This window comes from Molothrus ater, chromosome 1, assembly GCF_012460135.2.
Source record: "Molothrus ater isolate BHLD 08-10-18 breed brown headed cowbird chromosome 1, BPBGC_Mater_1.1, whole genome shotgun sequence".
Classification (NCBI taxonomy): domain Eukaryota; kingdom Metazoa; phylum Chordata; class Aves; order Passeriformes; family Icteridae; genus Molothrus; species Molothrus ater.
The window spans coordinates 139,860,638-139,870,750 of NC_050478.2; the positions used below are offsets into that span (position 1 = coordinate 139,860,638).

General features: G+C 40.7%; 1 protein-coding gene across 1 annotated transcript; it reads left to right on the forward strand.

The window, feature by feature from the left end:
- Window positions 1–6,880: 6,880 nt before the first annotated feature.
- On the forward strand, window positions 6,881–7,964 carry LOC118700058 (potassium voltage-gated channel subfamily V member 1-like). The gene has a single exon (XM_036404372.2). It carries the CDS (start codon window positions 7,266–7,268, stop codon window positions 7,812–7,814), a length of 549 nt encoding a protein of 182 aa, XP_036260265.1. The 5' UTR covers window positions 6,881–7,265; the 3' UTR covers window positions 7,815–7,964.
- Window positions 7,965–10,113: the final 2,149 nt, after the last annotated feature.

Below are 10,113 nucleotides of genomic sequence, written 5' to 3' on the forward strand. Positions count from 1 at the left end.
CCATTTTGTGTGTGCATTGCATTACACAATCTGTTAGCAGTAATGGCTTTGAAGATCTTACTTTTGAATGTTGTAATTGAGTGATAAGGGCCTCTCCAAAAAAATTTAGCCCTTCATAAAGCCTTGCATATTGTTTGCTTTGAACATTTACATAACAGACCTCAGTGTTGCATACTGTAAATCATCCACCAGTCATTCATAGTGTGATAAATTTAAAACATATATATGTGTTGATTTTATTAGGGAAGAAGCAGAGATCATCAGCCCGGACTTTTTGTATGTTCCAAGGTCCACTAATGATAGCTGTCACAATTTTGTTTGTTTAAAATCATGTGTAAAGAATTATGTCATGATTTTGTCCATGTCGTAGATCCTGCAAACAGCCACAGTGGAGAATGTTTCAGGGAAACCTTTGGAGGTGATGGGCTGAGGGGCTCTCTGGCCCCATTGAACCCACTGGTACTCCAGTGGTATGTGGAGCCCATCAGGGGCTGCTTAGGCAGGGGGACCTGGGTGCAGCGCAGAACAGCAGTGCCAGGTTCAGCCAGAGTTCACCAACTGGTCTGGGGCCCTTGGTGCCCTGGCACTCCTGACAGGTGAATGAACAGCAAGCAGGGGTGGGATGTAAGGTGAAATACCTTTCTGTGAACCATCTTGTTTGCTCTCTCTGGTGAAAGGAAGGCATAAAAGTTAACATTTTCCAGTGGGAATTTATCAGAGGAAGCTGGGAATTATTGGAAAGTGTTGAATTTCCTCTTACATTTCCCCTGATTTTATTACTTCTTTGTGGCATGTGCATGCCTGGCTACATAAAATAATAAAAACTGTCTTGGCATTTTCAAAATGATTTGATTATGTATCTACCTAAATCTAGCTGTTCTGAAGATAGTGATGATCATTCTTGAAAAGCACCCAATGTGCCTTTTCAGAATTTCCAGCCATGAAGCAGGAATGGTTTGATGCCTGGCTGTATTTTTGGAGAGCCCTCTCTGTGAACTGGACCAAATTCAGCAGGAGTTACAGTGTGCTCACAGCAGCATAATGTGTCATATTTTTGTTACCACTTAAAGGTAGCAAACCTGCCTGCCAGTGGCAGGGAGTAGCTTTGATACTACTCATAAGCATAATCATAGTGGTTTGGGAAGTATCATAATCTTACTCTCTACACTAGATTATGCCTATACTGATGCATAACAGTCCCTTCGAAAGCAGATGAGAGAAACTTTATAATGATTCAGTCTGGCAATGTGTTTTGCTTCATTACATGTTTTGCAGGGTTTGGTAGAGGTTTTTTGCAATGCTTTTACCCACTTTTGATGGTAGTTGTAATGTGAACGCAATCCTTTCTAACTGTGTTTTGAAAATAAGAAAAAGATTTTATCTCATCAGGACACTTTTGTGCTGACTAACAAAATGGTCATACAAAAGTATGTTAAATCAAGTTAAGTTTCCAATTTATTGCAATTTACTATTAGAGAGTGAATGTGTTCATTCATGTTACTCATTTGTGGCTCTATAAGCTTGAAATCAGATGTTTCAGATATTTGTATAACTGCTAACTTCAGGTAGACATACTTTCAAGGATGGTCTAAACACTTAGGTTTACATATTCTTAAATTAATTATTCAGTATTTGCCACAGTTTACATCACAATATTGAGTGATATTGAATTTAATAGTACCATGTCAGGTAAAAGTGAATTAATTACATAAAAATATAGTATCGTGATCTGGAGGTGTGCTGTCTTCTTTTTACTGGAATTAAAATGCCAGTTTCAAGGTACAAGAAGCAACATGTGCCTCAATTTAAACCACTTGGAGCAGTGTTACCATCATTGTGTTGCTTCTTTGGTAGGTCAGTTGCTGCCTACTTAGTTCCAGAACGCTAAATCCCATCTGTATGATTTAAATGTAGAAACTCACTGTTTTGATCTCCTGTCCAAAGAAGTGTGTTAATGTGCTTCTAAATACATCCTTTACCACAGCTCCTAATACAAGATGAGCCTCATACTTATCATGCATAGAGACCATTCTCCTTGCACATCCCTAGGCAGTAGTGATAAACCTCAGTGTTCAGGGCAGCTCTCGAAGCTCTTCTTGCTCTCTTGCCTTGGATCTGACAGGTGCCTCCGAGTGAAGCTTCACTCCAACTCCTACACTCTAAGACCTGACAGAGCTTCAGGCACTGCTCAGTTGTTTTGGGTGTCAAGATGAATACAAAAGCAGAAGATTTGTGTCTGAAGGCAGCAGCTTCTCTTTCACCAAGGAGGGGTGTTCACAGCCACAAGGAGAACATCTCTGTGGTACTTTGTGGAGCCATAGCAAAGCTGGGATCACAACAGCAGCCTGGCAGGAATGAGTGAGGCGAAAAAACATCAGTTCTTTTCTTCACTTTCAAGAAATAGCAACTTAACCCTTTCTGTGGGACAAGAACAAGAATGAAAATAAGAAATGAAAAAAGTCATCTCTACCCCTTTGGAAGCTGAAGCCAGCTCACTTGAGGGATGTGATCTTAAAAACACTCAGGCTAGACTGGTGTGAGTGTGCAGCTACTTATGCTAAGTAATGTACTTCATCAAGGAACCACTGAGAAATCAGTTGTACCTCTGTCCATAAAATGTGTAGCTAGAGGGCAAGACTACTCCTCCGATATAGCAAAACGTATTTTAGTAACTTCAAGAATACAAGAGAACTGAAGCTGCATTTGTCATGTTCTCAGATGCTCCTCAGCTGTTGCCTTGCCCCAGGACCATGTTTTCAGGGACCTTGCTGGTCTCCTCTGGGAAGCACATACGGAGGGACTTCTTGAGGAGAAGTAGGGTACAAGCATCTTACTTGCAAAGGCAATGAGCATGTCTTTGAGAGAAGACCATAGCATATTTAAGGCTCTTGTGCCTCTAGAGTCAGGTAAAGTTGAAACTTCAACACTTTTTGTCTTAAAACTTTACTGTTGTTTAAGTGCTGTGTAAACTGAAGCTTTTGTATTGCCAAGTCACTTTGGACAAAAAAGAGATAGAACTTGACCTGCATGGCAGAAATGCTTCCTCTTCCTCTTACCAGAGCTGGGGCTGCTTGCCAGCCTCACACCAGCTCTGTTAAAGCACCTTAGCACCTTCCAAGCATGAGTAACCAAGCTGTCACAGTTCCTGGCAAGGAGTTCTCATGAGAAGCTGTAAGACTTGCTGAGGTGTCTGTGCTGGAACAGCCTTAGTTTGGCCACGTGCCAGGACTCAGAGACATTTTTAAAAGGTACAAAGTAATGTAGTAGTATACTTTATACATGTCATTACACCAACTGATTCCCTTTAGAATGAGTTGTGGAGTCCAGTAACTTCTCTGATTCATAGATTTGCCTAGTAATGTTTCCTGACTTCATCTAAAGACATGAAGAATTATATCTTAATTTTAGATGAGTATACTAGAACTAAGAATAATAAAAAGAAAAAATCAGACCCTGAACAGAGAGTAACTAACCATAGGAAAAATTAGAATGTCATCATTGTGATACAAAGATTTAAGAGTTTCTTCTGCCTTGTTCAGTAGGAAGTTTTACAGGGCAAGGGTTCATAGGGTTCCTTGGAAATCAGAATTTGATCTGAGTTCTTGCAATTATCTCACAGAGCTTTTGCTCTGCTGATATTAGTGTTCCCAAAATATGAAGGCAGTCATATTTACAGAGAAAAGATTGCACTGATATATCTTATTCCCTTTGTGTTAAAGATTTAATATATATCATTGTAATAAACATTCTACAGATCATAGTTATAGTAATATAAGATCTCAGTATGGGTAAGTTCTTTACTGGAGTTTGTAGCAGACAGCATTGGAAGAAAACTCCAACATTGCCTCCAAACTCTACTGTGTACTTCCAGTGTTTGCCGTACATAAAACTTCTAAAATCCAATAAACCTGCGGGGAAAAAGAAAGAGCCAAAAGCAAGAAATGTTAACATCTTGTTGTTTGAGACTGTCAAACAATCAAATTGCCTATAACACTAACGAGCACATGAAGTCTGCAAGCAGAGGCAGAGCCTCAGTAAGCTGTTTTGCAAACACTAGTTTAGTGAGAAATATACCTATGAAGGGTAATTCATAAGCATTATGTTTTTCTCATTTATTAGAGAAAGCATTTTTAAAGAACAGCATTAAAAACTAATCCAAAGTCATTCAAAAGATAATGTCAGTCTCCTATGTGTCTCAGCTGAATTGGTACCCTGTTATCTTCCTTCTTTCTTTATGTGTGCAATATTTATCCATTGCACTATTTTTGGATTTACTTTCTTGCTTGCTTTTGTGGGGCTGTCTAGCCTTGAAGCAGTGGCTCTAACAGGAATATAGGGAGTTATGCACAGTGGTCCCTGTGCAGCTCATGGACAAAAGGACTGATGCAGAACATAGTCAATTAACAGGATTAATGCTTGCATTGAGAGGATATGCTTTGCTGCTTGCTTTGCTACCTTGAGTTTAGCACAAGTGCAGCTGTTACTGGAAAACCTTTTAGTTTTGATGTCTACAGTGCAAGGAAGATTGGGTGGAAGGAAGAAGGGTCAAAGAGAGTCTGTGACAATTATAAAAGGATTGAAAACAGTCCTCAAAGAAAAAGTTATTGAGTGAACTGAACTGGGCTCTAAGTACTCACACAGCAACACAAATTTGGTAACTAAGGGCTCCTAGGTCCAAGAGAAAAATATGCAGTGGCTGGAAAACAGAGGCTTGGCACATTTAGTCTCAAAATATAAAGCAGGTGTTTTTAGTGTGTTTTTAAGGAGTTTCGAGTGGTGCTAGATCTTCTCTCACAGCCAATTAATAAATCAAGATAGTTTAGTTTATCTAAATTATATGTGTACATAGTTCAGGTGATAAGTAATAAGAATTCCTATGGTCTGTATTAAGAAAATACGAATGATGTCAAGTGTTCAGTCTAACGCTGTGATCTATTTCTGTAAATCACTTTTTCTCAGCTTCTGCTTAGAACAGCACCTCTTTTTAGCCTACCAGGTCATTAGACCAGCAAAGAAATGTGGTGGTCAGAGGCCATTATGAGCATAGTGACCATGAAATAAGAGTGTTTTCAATTCCTGGTGAAGTGAGGAAAGAGGTCAACAAAATCTCTCACGTGGATTTCCAGCAGGCAGGACTTGGCCTGTTCAGGACACTGGTTCAGAGAGTCCCTTGGGAAACAGGCCTTAAAACAGAGGGCTCCAGAATGGCTGGACATACTTTTAGAAAGAAGTCTTGAAGGCTCAGGAGCAGGCAGTACCTATGTGCCTTAAGGCAAGCAAAGGAGGAAGAAGAGCAGCCTGGATGAACAGGGAGTTTCTGCCAGAATTCAGAGAAGAGAGTTTATGACTTTTGGAAGAAGGAGAGGAACTTGGGAAGAGTACAGGGATTTCATTAGGTCATGTAGAGAGAAATCAGGAAAGCAAAAGCTCAGCTAGAACTCAATCTGGCCACCAGTGTGAAAGGTAGTAAAAAGTGGGTTTATAAATACATTACCAACAAAAGGAGGGCCAAGGAAAATCTCTGTCCTTTATTGGTTGTGGAGGGGGGTAACATTATCACCAAGGCTGAGGAGAAGGCTGGGGTACTTAATATCTTCCCTGCCTCATTGTTTAACAGAGAGAGTGGATATCCTCATGGCAGCCAACCCCCTGAGCTGGTAGACTGGGATGGGAAGCAGAATAGACCCCTGCAATCCAAGAGGATGTAGTTAGTCACCTGCTGTGCCACTTAGACACTCACAGGTCTCTGGGGCCACATGGGATTCATCCTAGGGTGATGAGCTTGTCACCATGCTGGCCATCATTTATGCCTTCATTAACCAGGGAGGTCCTAGGTAGCTGGAAGCTAGCAAATGTAATGCCCACCAACAAGAAGGGTCAGAAGGAGAATCCAGAGAATTACAGCCCTCATCTTGGTGCTGGGGAAGATTATGGAGAAGATTATCTTGAGTGTGATCACATGGCATGTACAGGACAACCAGAGGATCAGGCCCAGCTCTGAGCTTAGGAAAGGACAATTCAGCCAAGGCTTGATCATCCTGATCTTTTATGACTACATCGCCTGCCTAGTGGATGAAGGAAAGGTTATGAATGTTGTCTACCTGGATGGCAATAAAACCTTTGACACTGTCTCCCACAGCATTCTACTGGAGAAACTGGAGGCCCATGGCCTGAACAGATGCACTCTTTTCTGGGGTAAAAACTGGCTGGACGACTTGCCCCAGGGAGTGTTAGTGTATGGTGCCACATCCAGTTGGGGGCCAGTGACTAGTTGAGTCCCCAAGGCTCAGTATTGAGACCAGTCCTGTGTAATATCTTTATTGATGATCTGAATGAGAGAATCAGGTCAGTCTGTAGACAACACTAAGTTGGGTGGAGGAGTTGATCTGCTGGAGGATATAGAAGGGTTCTGCAAAAGGATCTGGACAGGCTGGATAGATGGGCTGAGACCAACAGTATGATGTTCATTAAAGCTGAGCGCTGGGTTCTGCACTTGCATCACAACAACCCCTGTTGCAGTGCAACAGGCTGAGGGAAGAATGGCTGAAAAGGATCTGGGTGTGATGAGCCAGCTGTGCCCAAGGGACTGCAAAGGCCCAGGTATCATGGCCTGGGTAGTGTGGCCAAATGGACTAGGGAACTATTTATCACCCAGTACTCAGCACTGGGAAGCCTCAAATCCTGTATCCCTGTTCTGGACCCCTCACTGCAAGAAAGACATGGAGGTGCTGGAGCATGTCCAGAGAAGGGCAATGAAACTGGTGAGGATCGAGAAAGTAAATCATATGAGGAGTGGCTGAGGGAACTGGGGTTATTCAGCCTGGAGAAAAGGAGGCTCAGGGGGAACCTTTTTGCTCTCTACCTCCTACTGAAAGGAGGGTGTAGCCAGGTGGGGTCAGCCTCTCCTCCCAGGCATCAAGCAACAAGAAAAGAGAAAACAGCCTCAGGCTGTACTGGGGAGGTTCAGGTTGGACATCAAGAAGAATTTCTTCATTGAAAGGGTGGTTAAGCTTTGAAATGGGCTGCCCAGGGAGGTGATAGAGTCACAGTCCTGGAAGTGTTGAAACAACTGGATGTGTCACTTAGTGCTATGTTTTACTTGACAAGCTGGTGTCGAGTTAAAGGTTGGATTCGATGTCCTTGGAGGTCTTCTCTAATCTTACTGAATCTGTGATTGTCAAGACATGTTCACCCGCATTCAAAGAAAATATAAAGCAGTCAGCCTTTAAGTAAGACATTTTTTGCAAAGATATAATGACAGCTACATGAATCAACCTACTGACAGCATTTCTTATCTTTCAGGCTTGCGGTCCCTTGGGATGACTATTGCTCAGTGCTATGAGGAGGTTGGCCTTCTGCTTCTTTTCCTCTCTGTAGGAATCTCTATATTTTCCACTGTGGAGTACTTTGTTGAACAAGGTGTGCCAGGCACAACTTTCACAAGTGTACCTGGTGCTTGGTGGTGGGCAACAACTTCCATGACAACAGTTGGTTATGGTGACATTAGACCAGACACTACCATTGGTAAGGTAGTAGCCTTTATGTGTATACTATCAGGAATACTGGTTTTGGCTTTGCCAATAGCTATAATAAATGACCGTTTTTCTGCTTGTTATTTTACTCTGAAGATAAAAGAAGCTGCTCTTCGGCAGCGTGAAGCTTTAAAGAAACTCATGAAGAACTCATCCAGCGATTCAAATATCAATGTTAACTTGCGAGACATATACGCACGCAGTGTCATGGACATGTTGCGGTTAAAAAGCAGAGAGAGAGCAAGTACAAGGAGCAGTGGTGCAGATGAATTTTGGTTTTGACTTTGGATGTGATGATTTTTGGTTTTGGCTTTGAAGTTATTTAACTTTGTGTAGCACATAGACTACTTCAGAAATTTAGTATTAAGTATCTCTTTTTTTATTATTTGTCACACAGTGTATTTGCTTTTCCAGGTGGAGTTTTACTTACTTGGACAGACTGAATATCTATTGTATACAAAAGGCAGAATTCATAACATGGAATCTCTCAAGGAACTCTAAAACCTGCTTTCAGGACTGGATCGTGCTAGGTGAGATAGGAAATAATGGATCCATGAAAGTAAAACAACGATGCAAGCATTTGTCTAATGTAAATCCCTACTAATGTATCATAATAAAGTCTTGGTGAAAATTGCTACAGTGTTTTGAATTTTAAACATCTAGTTTTTGTATTTGCACTTGAAGAACAAAATTCAAAGTCATTAAGGAAAACTGAAAAGGGAAGTCTAAGAAAGTGAAATATTGATTAAATTTAGGATGACATACCTATAACTAGCTTAATCTTGATCCCTTTCTTATCTCCATCTTCTACCCTATTTGTATGAAAAAAAGGCATTCTGGGGTAGCATGAGGGTTGGGGGGAGGGAGGAGGGGGTGGGTTTGGAATTTGCAGAGAAGCAAAGGGCTACCAGATACATAATGGATATTAGGAGATAGGTGGAAGTATCAAGGAGATGCGAGATCTATAGCAAAGTATGAAACAGTCATTAATAAGTGCCATAATATAGAACAACATCTGTAGTTGCTTCAGAAGTTGCAGGAGCTAGTACAGCCTTTGCAATACAGAAATAATTTACAAGCGTAGTTTAAACTGTCTTCTCTATGTGTTTTGATTCCCATAACTTATTTTTGTAGTTAAGCGGTTTTTGTGCTCAAGTCCCACTGGATAACAGGAAAAGCAGAAATTGTAAAAGATAACAAGCTAGTGATTTCTCTGTCTCCCATTAAAATTGTAGGTATTCCAAGTGTACCAGACTTTTTAAAAGTTAGTTATCTTCACTGATACATTATTAGAAAAATGCTTCATTAAAATATTTTGTTTCAAAGGAAAAAATGAGCACTTTTTGGACTGAATGCTTAATTTATGTAGTCATCGAGGTAAAAACCTAAAATAATCAAAGGTATTTTTGGTCTAATTTCCCACCACCCACCTCTCCAGTGGCCCAATACATTTCTTAGCAATAAAGCTTTTCTTTAATATAATTTCACTAATCTAGACTTTGACAGTCCCATAGAATGCATATAACTCAGCTAGTAGGTAAAATTTAAAAATTCACAAACCTCTCACATTTCACATTTCTTTTGGGCAATATAAATACTAAAAAGATACATCTATTAACTGTGTGTTATTAAGTTTTATCTATTTATGTACATCAAAGGCTTAAACTGCATTTGAGCATATATGAATGGGTGAAATAACCCAATTTTAATAAATGTTGAATAATACTTGTTTTGAAATAAGAGTGTGTTTTTTCTGTTATTCCCTGTAAATAATGGTGTAAACATAATACAGCAACCAAGATTTTCAAGGCACCCTGATGCAAACTTGTAGGAGGGGGCAGTCTGTAGGAGTGGCGGGGGCTTGCACAGTCCAGACGGACGGAGACAAGAGATCTCTGAAGCCAGGTAGTGGAACTTGGGGTTTATTGCAAAGGGCGTGGGTGCAAGGCCCTGCTTGGAACTGCCAGCTGCAGCTCGGGGCAGGCCCAAGAGATGAGGGGGGTAGAGAGGATGAGAGGGAAAGAGCGTAAAAGCATAAGAGAGTGAAAGAGGTAAGAGAGTAAAAGGCAAGAGAGTGAAGTTCCCATTTCAATACAATAAATCATCTTCTGTGTTGAATATTCTGATTATCACTAACTAATTTAGTACAATATACAAATCTTAGAGCATTTCTATACAGCCTATAAGAATCACTACATTATCATACTGTGCTACATTTTAAACCCTAAAAACTACTCTTCGGACCCCCTCTGCCAAGCTGGCAGGGGCTGCTCAGACTCTTGGACCTGCCTGCAAACAGAGGGTTTTGTTTCATCAATAGGGGATTACTTTCAGCTGGCCACACTCTTGTTTTCCCGTTGTTCAGTAACTAAGGGATGTCAAAGCTTGCTTTCATTTCAAACTCACTTATAGTTTCTATATTCTCAAAATCTTTTGTGAGACAATCATATTTATAAGGCTTTCCTGTTTCATCTTCCCTAACACAAACTGAGCAGGATTTTGCATGATACATCTGATTTGTCATCTGGCATCAGTGAGCATTTTGATTTGGGACCAATGCAGCGCACAAAACTGTCACCAG